This window comes from Scyliorhinus torazame, chromosome 14 (assembly GCF_047496885.1).
Source record: "Scyliorhinus torazame isolate Kashiwa2021f chromosome 14, sScyTor2.1, whole genome shotgun sequence".
Lineage (NCBI taxonomy): Eukaryota > Metazoa > Chordata > Chondrichthyes > Carcharhiniformes > Scyliorhinidae > Scyliorhinus > Scyliorhinus torazame.
Genome location: NC_092720.1, coordinates 110,760,571 through 110,775,474, shown reverse-complemented (window position 1 = coordinate 110,775,474; position 14,904 = coordinate 110,760,571). Strand labels below are relative to the sequence as shown.

The window sequence follows — 14,904 nt, the reverse complement described above, 5'->3', positions numbered from 1 at the left end:
GCAAACACGGGGAGAATGTGCAAACTCCACACGGGCAGTGACCCAGAGCCGGGATCGAACCTGGGACCTCGGACTCAGCATTCGTAAATTTTTGCTACCGTGGTCCTAATGGGAGTATTGAAGCTTGGCCTGTAAACATTGCATTATGTATGCAGGTTACAAAAGCATTGTGATGTAGACAAAAGCAGCTGTTTTCTCAGCTATGCAGAGGTTAGAATAAAGAAATGATAGTCGAATATGAACTAAATTTCCCCAATAATTGGACTCAGCATGCTGACCCTAACAAGTTTGTTACTTGCCTTCTGTCCGCCTCTTGTTCAGTGGCGGACGCCCTTTCTTACTGCGTATTGAGGAAGCTTTACTACTGCTGCCTCCACTGATCACCGACATCCTATCGTCCTCTCCACCAGTAAGCAACGAGTTGCGATAGGAGATCAGAGGCAGCCAGATATCCTCTCTTCGCTCCATCATGTGCTCTGACATGAATTTCTCCAGGTATGCATGACTAAAGAAACACAGTATAATAACTGAGCACTCAACTAAAAAAGGACAACACATGTAAAATTATATTTCTGACAATAATACACAAATGCACAGAGGCACAATGAGAATACATTTCCTTCGAATTAGTTTTTTTTATGAAGTCCCTGGTCTACTACACTCGACAATCACTGGTCTCTCCGATCTGGACTAGTCACAAGCCTACTGGTCAACCATTCCTCCCATCTGTTCAAATCATTTACTTAGCATCTGGGGTATCAATGCTGCTCTTCCAGGTTTATATTTTATATATTAAAACTAAACAATATTGAAGAATATATAGTCCCCTGTACGATTTAGAGTTAAAAAAAAAGTAATAATTTTACTTGTGGTATCTTGGTTTCATAAATACTTTTATTCTTAAAAAAAACAATTAAAAACAACACGACAGAAACATGAACAAAATGTAAGTTATTTATGGCACTAGTTTCAAAATGTAATGATCAATATTTTACTTACACTGTTTTTTTGTCCTGTCGCAGAAGTTTAGATGAGAATTCACCAAGAATCTCAAGGAAGGCAAGATTTGGTGGTGGGTATTCTGGTCCATTTGGGTTTTGATATTTAAAAGCAAATTCTATGCCATCCCTGTAGTAATGGATAAATATTTGTCACAGGTGGAGTACAGGCCTAGGTTTTAAAGCAACAGGTCTCATGAATCAAGCAAATCACCAATATATGAGAAACTGTCCAAGGACATTTCTGCTCGTCACCCAAGCCTATTTTGCTAAATATGCAGAGTACATTTTGGGGGAAAATATTCAGAGAAACTATATCCCAAACAGTAAAATTCTTTAAAAAGTGGAGAGTTTTAGGAGTGCTGATTGACAGATCTTTAAGTGTGGCAGTTCAGCTAGAAAAGAGCATTAAAAAAAGCCAAATGGCATTCTGGATTTTATATATAAGGGAAGTGATTTCAAATATAAAAAGGAAGTGATGATGAACTTTCACCACACATATTATGTTTGTGTATCATGTACCCCATTTATGGAAAAATATCACTGCACGTAACACAAACAGGGAGATTCACCAAAATCATACTATGAATAAGAGGTTGTGGGGCTGGTTTAGCACACTGGGCTAAATCGCTGGCTTTTAAAGCAGACCAAGGCAGGCCAGCAGCACGGTTCAATTCCCGTACCAGCCTCCCCGAACAGGCGCCAGAATATGGCGACTAGGGGCTTTTCACAGTAACTTCATTTGAAGCCTACTTGTGACAATAAGCGATTTTCATTTTCATTTCATTTCAGGTTATGGAGGAAGATTCAAAAATGAGCTTAGAGGAAATCTGATGAAACCTTTCAGAATTATGAAACATTCAAAGATGATAATATGGTGAAAAACTGTTTCCATAGGTTGGCAAATCAGATTGAAGGAGTGCAGATTTCAGAATGAGTGCTCTTAAACCTGCTACAAACAGCATCGGAAATGTCACCATTTGGCAGTGTTTTTGTAAATCTTGATATTGTAGTACTTTTAATATTGTGCTACTACTCACTTGTGTAAGGTAGCAACGGCTTCTCTTGTCTTGATCTGATCCAGACCAAATGTGAGGGCAAACCGACGAGCAAGTTCCTTAATACCACTGACATGGGCTGATGATCTGTCAAGATTAGGACCTTGCTCCTGGACAAGCTCATTGAAGAGCTGAAACAAATTGAAGTGAAAGTTAGCACTTCACTTAACTCACCATTACTCAACAATAAGTTTCTGCTTAATGTTGAACATCAGAAATTTCTCACCTGCTGTAAACTCAGAATAAGTGTCTTGGCACATTGAATTTTGTCGATTTGTCGGGTTTTACTCAACGTCTCCTTTATGATGTCACCGTAGTCATTGTAATACTGTTTTAAAAAGTGCATAAAACATGATAATATGCTGCCTTCTTGGATACAGACCTTTTCTATTACTTTTTTTTCTAGGATATATATATAATATTCAAAATTTCAATTAACACAAAACTTACTTCTCCTCAACAGCAGCACATAGACTAGTACTGTATTACCCAGTAGAGCTGACTGTTAGTTCAACATGCATTGCATAAATTAAACTAGTTAGCCTTAAAAAAGAAATCAGTGTCTCCCCTGAAGTTTACTTGGTATAAAGGCACATCGCAGTGAGATACTAAACCACATGCACTAAGTGGTCACAAGTTCGATTCACGGTTCGTGCTAAGTTAGTTGATCTCAAGCAGTGTGACAACTGGGTGCAAGTTTTCTGAGCTCGAGAGGGAAGACTCGGGGTTCATGTTCCTGACTGCTGTCCAGTGAGTTCTGCTGGAACATGCACATCGGCAATGGGACATTAGCTCAGGATCAGGAATGACCCTCTGCACTATTCGGGAGGGAATTCCAGGATTTTGACCCAGTGGCAGTGAAGGAATGCCGATATATTTCCAAGTCAGGATGGTGAGTGACTTAGAGGGAAACTTCAGATGGTGGTGTTTCCATGCATCTGCTGCACTTGGTAAGAGTCGCGAATATGCCGGGCCATGAGTTTAGATTGTGGCTGGGTACAATTTTGCTGCTGCTGATGGCCCACAGCATCTTATGAATGCCCAGTTTTGCAAGATCTGTTCTGAATCTATCGCATTTAGCACCAAGGTAGTGCCACACTACTAGATGGAGGGTATCCTCAATGTGAAGACAGGACTTTGTCTCCAAAAGGATTGAACAGTGGTCACTCCTATCGATACTGTCATGGACAGATGCATCTGCATCAGGCAGGTTGGCGAGGATGAGGTTTAGTACGTTTTTCCTCTTTTTGGTTCCTTCGCCACTTGTCGCAGACTCAGTCTAGCAGTTATGTCCTTGGTCAGTAGTGGCACTACTGGTTGCCACACTCCCAGAAGGATGTGGAGGCTTTAGAGAGGGTGCAGAAGAGATTTACCAAAATGTTGCCTGGTATGGAGGGCATTAGCTATGAGGAGTGGTTGAATAAACTCAGTTTGTTCTCACTGGAACGACGGAGGTTGAGGGGCGACCTGATAGAGGTCTACAAAATTATGAGGGGCATAGACATAGTGGATAGTCAGAGGCTTTTCCCCAGGGTAGAGGGGTCAATTACTAGGGGGCATAGGTTTAAGGTGCGAGGGACAAGGTTTAGAGTAGATGCACGAGGCAAGTTTTTTTTACACAGAGGGTAGTGGGTGCCTGGAACTCGCTACTGGAGGTGGTGGAGGAAGCAGGGACGATAGTGACATTTAAGGGGCATCTTGACAAATACATGAATAGGATGGGAATAGAGGGATATGGACCCAGGAAGTGTAGAAGATTGTAATTTAGTCGGGCAGCATGGTCGGCACGGGCTTGGAGGGCCGAAGGGGCTGTTCCTGTGCTGTACTTTTCTTTGTTCTTTGTACCGAGCTACTCTTCAGTTGCCAGTGGATCGTAGGTGGTAATCAACAGGAGGTTTCCTTGCCCATGTTTGACCTGAAGACATGAGCCTTCATGGGGTCCAGAGTCGATATTGAGGATTCCCAGGGCAACTCCCTCCCACTGTATACCACTGTGCAGCCACCTCTGCTAGGTCTGACCTTCCCGTGAGACAGGGCATACCCAGGGATGGTGATTGTGTAGGCTCATACAAGAAAAAGGCATGGAACCATACCCAAGCAGAAATAAATGACTACAAGAAAGGAAGAATATGCTGAACAGCTCCGCACACAGCGAAACCAAAACAAAAATTATCAATAAGTTAAAGTTATTTAATCTACAAAGTGCTTCATTCTACTTTGAAAAAAGCAATTTTCTATTCCCTAAAGTTACCTTCATATAGTGCTTGAAAATGTCTGCTGCAGCATTCATATCCACAACATCATAAATTATAAGCTTGCAAAAACCTGCCAGGAGGTTTCTTCTTTTATGGAGGGCTTCAATCTTATTGGCTTCATCCTCTTCATCTCCTTCTGCGTATGAGAAAGAAAATATGTGTTAAAATGCCAGCCTCTTCCTTGAACAGAAGGAGCCATCTACTACAACTGTACAGTTAACCATACAGCTTCATTGTTTTTTTCAAATTAAAAATTTTACTCACTTGAAATCTACTGCAATCTTGCTAGAGCTGTTGATGCAGGTTATTTTTAAATGTATGTTATGTGGTCGTTAGTGATGAGTGTTGCAAGTATAAATCCCAGCACCTATGAATAACATTATAATCTAGATACTGCCAGGTTGAGTATAATAAATTATGTCAATTTGGTTAACTGACTATGACAAAACCCTGAACAATTCCCAACAAATCAAAACAACTTAACATGAGTGCAGAAATTTACTTTCATGTGGGCAGCCTTACCCATGCTCTGGCTCTCCTCATCTTGATCAATAAATACGTGATCCATTATAAAGCTGAGCAACTCCGATTGTAGTCCAGTATCTGGGCTGTAAACAATTGGCTTGAGCCCATCCCTACCACCAGTTGTCAATTGGTGACTGAATATCATGAGGAGATCACAAAGCAACATGAATGCCTATAATATGAGAAAATAAATTTTGAAAACGCAGAGTTCTACAGTTCATATTGAAATTACATTGTTTGGAATCAATGTTTTAGCTAGATTCAACATGGCTCAAAAATTAATTCATTCCTACTGGAAATAATTTCGGCAGAAGCATAAACCTTAAAAAAAATAAATTTAGAGTCCCCAATTCTTTTTTCCACCATTAAGGGGCAATTTAGCGTGCCAATCCAGCTACCCTGCACATCTTTGGGATTGTGGGCACTGGGAGAATGTGCAAACTCCACATGGACAGTGACCCGGGGCCAGGATCGAACCCGGGTCCTCGGCACCGTGAGGCAGCAGTGCTAGCCACTGCTCCACCGTGCTGTCCTAGAAGCATAAACTTCAACAAAGTTCTGCACAATCCTTTCTTAGCATTTATTTTACTTGGTGCCGGGCAACTTCAGGGGAAGTGTTACTTAACCATGTTGAATCATCCACCAATTTACTGTTATTATTACTTACAGAAAATGCCATACACACAATTTGATGGAATTATCTACCTGCTCTTTAACAGAAGGGTTGACATTTGTCAAACAGTGCTGACAGACGATGCAAAATGCTTTCAATGTTTTTCTCAAGCCCAGTTGTTCTTCCTGGAAGAGACATTTTTAACAGCTGTATTTATTAATTTCTCCCCATATGTGCAGATACTTAGTACTGTAAAACATAAAGCTAGAGGTCAAAAAGACACTAAATCGTAATATTTTTAATTTGCTAGGTAGTATTACATTAACATTGCATATTCCACATGGCTAATAAGTGTCTATCAACACAAAAATGTTTCCAATTTCCCCTCCGTTACTATCGGTACCACAGGTACGAGAATGGCACAGTGCAACATGTGAAATTCTTAAGAAAAACTATCACAAAACGCTCTCCTGAATACATGTGTTCCAAAACATATTCCTGTCAGCTGTTGCTCATTTTGCACCCTCCCTATTAATTTAAATTACACCGTCCAGATTTTAAATCTCCTGTCGACCCTGCTATCTCCCAGATTAAGTTAACACAGTCATGAAGCAGGCATTGAGACTTGTTATTCTAATAACCACAGTACTAGAGGAGCAGTGTGCATTTAATCAGCTGCTGCGCTTGGGGGTTGCTCCTTACTGCTCTTCCAGCATTGCAATATTTAAATGGAATGTATTTCTAATAACCAGATCAGGCTCCAGCTACTCATCAAAATTTGAAAACAGTCGAGTAAAAAGAAATACTGCAAGAAAACAATTGAAGCCTACAATGGAAGAAGGAACTGCAATATTGCCTCAAAAATATTCCAGTTATAATTTATAATTTCAAGGTTTAGCCATCTAGTGAGTCAGATACACCACTGGCCACAGCCAACTAAAACAACAACTGAACTCCAGTGAAATAGGGTCTAAGTTTTCCATTCCATGAACAAGCAGGAGACAAAAGAAAAATGGAACTTAGAAAGCTGTATTCTTTCCCAGCACTTCAGAAAGGAGGATTTTCCCATCCCCATTCAAACTTTCCTTTGTTGGTCTTTTAAAACACAAGTCCTCAATCATTTAATTGCTATATCTTGACTTACATCATCTTGCCTTTAACTGTTTTGAACCTTGGTGATGTCCTGCATTGTAGGCCTTGTCCTTTAATAGTGATTTCTCAAAAAAACCCTTGTCCTTTTGGATAAAATCTCTACACGGGGAACTGTAATGATTGATTAACCTTTAAAGGGAGTGGCTTTGCAATGAAGTAATATAAATTATAGACTATCACCATGTGGCTACAGTCACTTCTAAAATCACTTTTCCCCAACATGCCTGGAGCACGATTAAAGTTACATTTTAAGAAGTTACCTGGTTAAGACCCTGTGTAAGTGCAGCCACCACTGTAAATGAGGAAATTGTCCCTTTAGTAGAGTGATGCCAATATCTAATGCATAAGGTTTACTAGAAAGTTTTTTTTTTTTTTTAATGGCAGGACAGATTTACTTCCTTTTAGAACATGAACAATGAACTATCAAATGGTGAAGATATTTTACAGTGTAAAAGCATCCACAAAAAAACAAAGAATTGAAAATCTTTTCCAACCAAAGTAGAACAATTCATCCAAAAGTTAGCAACTACTTCCAATAAGTACTTCCAATCTGAAGTACTTTTGTCCAGAACCACCACTGATCTAACATCTGTTTAGTAATCTTACAAGTACTATAACACTTTAATATAATTGGATACGTCACCTCCTAAGTATCAAGTTAAAAACGTCATATGCAGAACAACACAGTTTTAGAAGGTACCTATTTACAAGTACAACTTTTCAAGTGAAGGATATGAACTTTGCCTGACTAGATGAAATTGAAAAATTTGCCTACCTTCCAATCTCTCGTTTCTGGAATAATTCCAGCTCTTTTAAATTTGTAAAGAGTTTTTTTTTAAATCACATTAATTTTGCTGACATTAGAGTGTATCCTCACCTTAGTTGGGGAACCTTCTGCTGTCTTGACAAGCTGCCACAGAATTGAGTAATGACAGCACTGGAGTGCCTGGACCACTATCTAGACCAGTAAAATAAACAGAGTCACAATTATTAAGTTGAGCAGCCCAATGGATAGGGGGCAAAGCATCAAAAGAATCTCAAGAATTTCCCCATTGGAAAATCAAATGATGGACTATACAGAAAAAATATATTGAGCAGTAAAAAGTCTGTAGCTACTGAGGATTTGTCGAACTCAAGATCGTAAAGAACAAATAAATATACACAAGTTTAAAAGCATTACAAGAACATTTCTGCTAATTTTATTGATGTCGACTGGTCAAATCCAACTTGGTGCTGCAAACGGCAGACGTTTGTAGCACCTTACACTTAAGCTACTGAAAAACCAGCAGTTAACCATTCAACTACTTTGAAAGCTCAAATAAATCTGCAGAGAAAAAAATAATAGATTTCATAAATCAAGTGCATGAGTAAAGTTTTTTTTGTAATGTTTTGGACAAATTCTTACCTGTTCTGGCATAGATCCAAGTTCAATCCCACTTTTTAAAAGCCTGTAGCAGTTTCCAAAGAGCTCCCATTTTGTAAGATCATGAGCACTAATAAAAAGAAATTTTAAGTTGTGACATACACTAGGTTTTTCAGGTTCAGCATTCGCCTTTTAAGCGTTCCATACAGCAGAAAGTTAGAAAATAAACACACTGGGACTTCCAGTGACAGGGTTGCTTTCCAGAGTAACTTCATTGAAGCCTACTTGTGACAATAAACGATTATTATGTGCTGAGAAGGTGCAGGCTCTCCTCCCGCAATCCCGAAAATAGGCACTTTTTGCTCAAAAAACGCCAGTAAACGATACAAATCATCCCCACACTGCTAACAAAACGAAGAAAGAAGGAAAGATGGCAAACAACAACCAGAACTAGTGGAGATCAGGACCGGAAAAAGTCTGGACAAACAACAATCGTCTGAACTGACCAGTGCACGAGGTGGCGAAAGTCTGACTTTGCCAGAGCGCGAGGAATCGACCCGCCGCACGAGAAGCCCCTCCCTCACACACACACACACACCAGGAGATGGATGGAGGATGTTACTCTCAAGAGAGCTGAAGGAACACCAAGAAGAAACAAAATCGAACATACAAGCTGCGGTGAAGGGTGCAGCGGCCATGCAGGTGGACCTGGACAAAACCTAAAAATGACTGGAGGGCCAGGAGGCAACAGTTAAAGATCTGGAGAGGGCTGCAACGGACCAGAGTGACCTGGTCATCGCCCTGGAAATGGAGGTGGCAGGATGGTCACAACACAAGGCAACCCGAGAGGAAAGGTTGAGGATCCGGAGAAGCTTTTGAAGTGGCAGAACCTGTGAATCGTGGGCCTACCGGATGGGATCCAAGGTAGGAACCTCAGACTTTGTGGCCCAAATGCTGGGTAACCGGGTGGGAAGGGACAGCTTCCCCAACCCACCAGAAATCGACAGAGCCCACCAGTCGCTCCGACCAAAGTCCAAATCCGGGGAACAGCCGAGGGCGATAATTGCAAAAACACACCGGTACCAGGACTGGGAAAAAACCCTGCGCTGGGCCAGGCAGTTCAAAACTGCAGCTGGGAAGGTCACAAGATCCGGATCTATCAGGACATTGAGGCTGACTTGACCAAGTGCCAGGCCGAATTTAACAAAGCGAAGGCCGAAGTGTACAGAAACGGCGTGAGATTCGGAATGCTGTACCCATCGAAGAGGATTGGGGGGGGGGGGGGGGGGCTGGTGACAACAGACCACACTGGTGACTTGGAACAAAATGGTGCTGCAGGCAACCACTTGGGAAGGTCCCTGGACAAAGGGAAACCACGGAGTGCAGGGGCCCGACTTCATGGGGAGAACAGTGACCGTGGCCATTTTGGATGCCCCCCAAATAAATTGAAACCCTGGAGTGCAGGGTAAATATGGTTGATTGCACAGGAGCGGGGGAACAAAAAAACCCCATCAGGATAGTCACCTGGAACGTCAGGGGACGAACAGGAACAGGGACTGGAAGGAGCGCTAGAATTGAGAGAGGTCATGGAGAGTATTAGCTCCATGCAGGTGTGGAAGTCATCAGGACCAGACGGTTTCCCAGTGGAATTCTACAAAAGATTTGCGACAGCACTGGCCCCGCACCTGCGAAAGATGTTCACAGACTTGCTGGCGAGGGGTACACTGCTGCCTGCGCTAGCACAAGCCTCAATCTCGCTGATACCTAAAAATGACAAAGACCCAACAGAATGGGGTTCCTACAGACAAATCTCGCTGCTAAAATGTAGACTCAAAAATACTGGCCAAGATCCTAGCCAAAAGGCTGGCGGACTGCGTACCAGAGGTGATTGCAGAAGACCAAACAGGCTTTGCCAAGGGTAAACAGCTAACATCAAACATCAGGCATCTGCTGAACGTGATCATGACCCCATCTGGGGACAGAACACCCGAGGTTATTGTCTCCCTGGACACTGAAAAGGCCTTCGACAGAGCCGAATGGAAGTAGCTCATAGAGGTACTGGAGCGGTTTGGGCTAGGAACATAGGGCGGCAAAGAATTGGCAAGGGATCCAGAGGAGACAGAGAGCACAGAGTCTCACTCTATGTGGGTGACGTGCTCATCTACATCTCGGACCAGCGAAGCAGCATGGAAGGAATCATGGCGCTCTTGAAAGAGTTTGAAACCTTCTTGGGCTACAAACTTTACTTGAGCAAAAGCAAGATCTTCCCGGTGAGGCCGCAAGGGGGATGGGCAGAGCTGGAGGGGTTGCCATTTAAACAGGCTCGGCACAAATTCCGCTACCTGGGGATCCAAATTGCTCACAACTGGACAGGGACCCACAATTGGAACCTGACCAGTCTATCGGAGGAAGTTACGAAGGACCTGCAGAAATGGGACACCCTCCCACCATTCTCCCTGGCGGGGAGGATGCAGGCGATCAAAATTAACCTACTGCCCAGGTTCCTCTTCCTGTTTGGATCCAACCTGATCTACATCCCCAAGGATTTTTCAAATCAGTGGACAAACTGATTATGGCATTTGTATGGGGGGGGGGGGGGAAAGAGAGAGAGAGAGAGAAAGAGAGAGAGAGAGAAAGAGAGAGAAAGAGAGAGAAAGAGAGAGAAAGAGAGAGAAAGAGAGAGAGAGAGAAAGAGAGAGAATGAGAGAGAATGAGAGAGAATGAGAGAGAGAGAGAGAGAGAGAGAGAGAGAGAGAGAGAGAGAGAGAGAGAGAATGCAAGGATCCCAAAGAGAGTACTGCAGAGAACGAGGTCCATGGGTGGCATAGCCCTCCAAAACCTGCAATATAATCACTGGGTAGTGACCGCAGAGAGTAAAGGGGTGGACAAAGGAGCCAGATGGGATCACCCTCTGGGCCCTGCCACGGCGGTATTCTCATCCTCACCTAATAAGCATTCAAGAGCTCAGTGGTGGGAGCAACACTCCGGTCATGGAACCAACTGCGTTTCGGGTTAACTGAAATGTCTGATAAAGCCCCCATCTGCAACAACCACAGGTTCACACCGGCGACTATGGACACAAAGTTCAAAAGGTGGAGACAGGACGGGGACGGGACGCTGATAAGTTAGGAATTTCTACACCAACAGCAGTTTAACAACACTCAAAGAGCCGACAGAAAGATTCCAGCTGACGGGGGGAAACACACTTAGGTACCTACAAATCAAAAACTTCCTAAGGGCATACCCACAACCACCGCTTCAATCACTGCTAGAGGACCTGGTGGACGCAGACATCGTCGGAAAAGGGAACTCCGGTGACATGTATGGGCGACTGCTAAGGTGGGGGCCAACACCCAACTGGACGAGACAAGGGAGAAGTGGGAAGAGGACCTGGGGTTTGAAATAGGGTGGGGACTCTGGAGTTGCACAGGGTCAACTCCACCACCACATGCGCAAGGTTAAGTCTAATGCAGTTAAAGGGCCCACTTATCCAGAACTCGAATGAGCAGTTCTTCCTGGAGGTGAAAGATAGATGCAAACTCTGCCAAGGACGCCCAGCCAACCAAGCCCACATGTTCTGGTCTTGTCCCAGACTCACTAGGTTCTGGACAGCCTTCTTCAAGGCAATGTCCAAGATGGTGGGGATGAGGGTGGAGCCATGCCTGAGAGTGGCAGTCTTTGGGGTATCAGAACAGCTAAATCCATTTCTGGGGAGGAGGGCCGACACCCTTGCCTTTGCCTCCCTAATTGTCCACCGGAGAATCCTGCTCAGCTGGCGGTCAGCAGTACCACCCAAAGCTGCAGACTGGCTATCCGACCAGTCGCAATTTCTCCAAATGGAGAAAATTAAATTCGCCATCCGAGGGTAGGAAGAAGGCTTCCACAAAACGTGGGAGCCATTCACTCAGTTGTACCAAGACCCGTTTGTAGCCAACAACTAAGAAGCCAAAGATCAGGAGGGAGTAGTCACAACACAGTAAGGAAGGGGGGGGGGGGCTGAACCAAAGGGAAGAAAAGCAAAGGGACAACCAGTGGGAAGAGAAACGCAGGGGACCACAATCACCACTGCAGACACTGTAAGGGGGGGGGACTTTAAAACAAGGATAAACTGGTGTATCTATGGAAATAGTTGAAGCCAATCTGTGTAAATAGTTTTACTTCTTTTTTTAACTCTCACTGTTTGTTCATATTTATATTTTTTTGTATACCAAAAACTCAATAAAAATCATTAAAAAAAATAAACACACATTGTCAATGGAACAATGTGATTGAGACTTAATTGAGATCTGCCATTAATTATTCAATGCACAAGGGGTGGAGTTTAAAAAAGCGATGAAGTTTCATACATAGAATTTCTAAGAACTATCATACTAATGGTGCGACTAAATTAAAGGAAAAAATTGTGAAATAAAAACATGTTGAACTATTTCCATCATGAAATGCACCCTATAAATCAGTGCTATAGGAATTAAAGTTAATCATCACCAAAGATTTTTTGGTAATTTAAAAAAATTAATTAATATGAAGGGCAAAAAATTTCTCAAAATGTGTACTGCAGTATTTATTATACTTATTTCATTATTAGAACAGTCTTTCTGTATGAAACAGTCTGAAACAAGTGACTATTGAGAGACTAAGGTTGGGGTTTTCACGTACGTTTGTGGCAGGTGTTATGGTGATCTGGGAGCAGAAAATATGAGAATACCAGAAAATCTATTTAATGCGTCGTTCCAGTAATGAATGACTGGCCACATTTTCTACTGCAGAATATCAGGAACGCCATATCAATATTTTTCTATTTTTTTTAATATATGTAGAGTACCCCGTTATTTGTTTTTCCAATTAAGGGGCAATTTAGCGTGGCCAATCCACCTAACCTGCATATCTTTGGGTTGTGGGGGGGAAACCCACGCAGACATTGAGAAAATGTGCAAACCCCGCACGGACAGTGACCCGGGGCCGGGATCGAACACAGCTCCTCAGTGCCGTAGGCAGCAGTGCTAACCACTGTGCCACCTCTATCAATATTTTTGCATGTCATTATAATATAAGGTCTCCTCGCTGGAATCATCATCCCACGCTGGACCATCAAGGCAAGCCTGCATGCAATTAGAAAAACGTGTTTCACAGCGTGATGTGCGCCTGGTGACTTGCACGCCGCTCCTCACTTCGAGGTTACCTACCTTGCAGCGTGCCGCACTCATGGGAATCAGTGCCAGGCTTTGCATGCACCACTGCTTCACTTTTAGGGGTGATCACAGGCTGGTCTCTACCTACCAGACCAGTGGTAATGTGGCGGGTGGCTTCTCATGGGCTGCAGAGCTAGGCCTGAACTGGGGAAAAGGGGGTAAGTGACCTCAGGTAGAATAAGGAGCTGCAGGGCTAGGCCTGTACAAGTGGGGAAGGCTGCACTCAGACACATGACTGGGGGCGGGTGCCAGGGATGGGTAGGGTATTTAAACAATGTAAGTTGACTTATATGGGGGTAGGTGAGGTCCACATCGCCATAGGCACATCCACTTCAAAATGTTTGGGGACTAATAAATGAACATGCACAAGAAGCATGATGAGGTCAAGAATACAGGTGCGTGGTCGGTGAGGGAAGGAAACTTGAACATGAAGCTCCTCCGGGACAATGGGAAGGTTCTCCATACTCACACAGGGAGGGTCCAAGCTGGTCTGCAGCAAAGGCACAGTGCTAAATTAAAATGAGGAGAAGCTCTACTGATGTGGGCTCTGTGGCAGATTGGATGGCATCTGCATGCACAGGGTGAGAGGGGGGGGAGCTGATTATGTTTGCACGCAACTGAGTTATGCATTCCCAAATGAGGGGAGAAAGACAGCTGAGACATGTTAGCAACCTTTCAGTGACAGTGCAGGGAATTGGGAAAGTGAAGCAATGATGCACATTCATGCGAGGCTAATCCCGCAACTGACACTAATCCTTGTTTTAACCCCTTGTTTGCAGTGTGAAAATTCCCCAGAGTAATAACAAACTGCAGAGTAGTTGGGCGAATAAACAAGTCCAGAGCCTGTTAGAAAGTTGGAGCTGGACAGTTCTCTGAAGAGAGTCCTCAACTGCGCCCCCCCTTCCGCAATCTAATTTCCTGGATGAACATGTACTGTCATGTTTATGCACAAGAATGTAGAATTGGAATCCAGTGAATGAGGCTCCCAGCACATGGCTGAAAGCAGCACAACCAAGCTCCTGGCCAAAGCAAAGTCATAACAGACAGTCATGTTGTGGGGGACGATGACCTTGATGTGCACTCCACAATGCTCATCATTTCAGGGTGAGTATTCTCCCACGCAGGAACAAAACCCTTGATCCCACATTCACTGAAGAGTCACTGAGAAAACAAGGATCCTTCGAAACTAATGCTGACATTTGCATGTTTCTCATTGATATTGCAGAGAGGATACGTCAGGGAGATGGAGGCTAGTTTTATCGCTGCATGCTCAATTGCTTACACACAAGAGAGAAGCAGAAGATTGCAACAGAGGAACCTGGAACACTAAAGGGAGGATCAATACCCTGAAGATCAAGGGCCAGCAGGGCCTCTGCCAGATGCAGTGGATGAGGCTCACAGAGATGTTATGCGTAGACCACCCAGGGAGACTAAACTCAGATCTCCTATCTGCAGATGAGCAGTAAGTGTTACCAACAGTTCTGCATTACAGAAATCTCATGACTCACATTTGCCTCGTTCTGTAGGAATTTGGCCCACAGGGACCAGGACGGCATTCATTACTGGTGAGTTTGAAAGTCTGGGCGGCACATAGCAGTTGCTTCACATCTCCAGCGTCCCAGGTTCAATTCCTGGCTTGGGTCACTGTCTGTGCGGAGTCTGCACGTTCTCCCCGGTATGGGTTTAAGTAGGGTGCTCGTTTCAGGGACTGGTGCAGACTCAATGGGCCGAATGGCCTCTTTCTGCACTGT

At 43.6% G+C, this 14,904-nt stretch overlaps 1 protein-coding gene across 2 annotated transcripts in view; it reads right to left on the bottom strand.

Annotated features, from left to right (window-relative positions):
• Window positions 1–14,904, bottom strand: part of LOC140389958 (cohesin subunit SA-1) — a 307,419-nt gene that overhangs the window by 16,063 nt on the left and 276,452 nt on the right. For both annotated transcript variants that reach the window (XM_072474665.1, XM_072474666.1), the window contains 9 exons: window positions 8,007–8,094; window positions 7,479–7,559; window positions 5,542–5,634; window positions 4,834–5,008; window positions 4,308–4,447; window positions 2,283–2,384; window positions 2,039–2,187; window positions 1,000–1,128; window positions 300–505 (listed from right to left, as the gene is read on the bottom strand). In XM_072474665.1, the coding sequence (XP_072330766.1) occupies window positions 300–505; window positions 1,000–1,128; window positions 2,039–2,187; window positions 2,283–2,384; window positions 4,308–4,447; window positions 4,834–5,008; window positions 5,542–5,634; window positions 7,479–7,559; window positions 8,007–8,094 (1,163 nt within the window). The remainder of the gene's footprint in view (window positions 1–299; window positions 506–999; window positions 1,129–2,038; window positions 2,188–2,282; window positions 2,385–4,307; window positions 4,448–4,833; window positions 5,009–5,541; window positions 5,635–7,478; window positions 7,560–8,006; window positions 8,095–14,904) is intronic.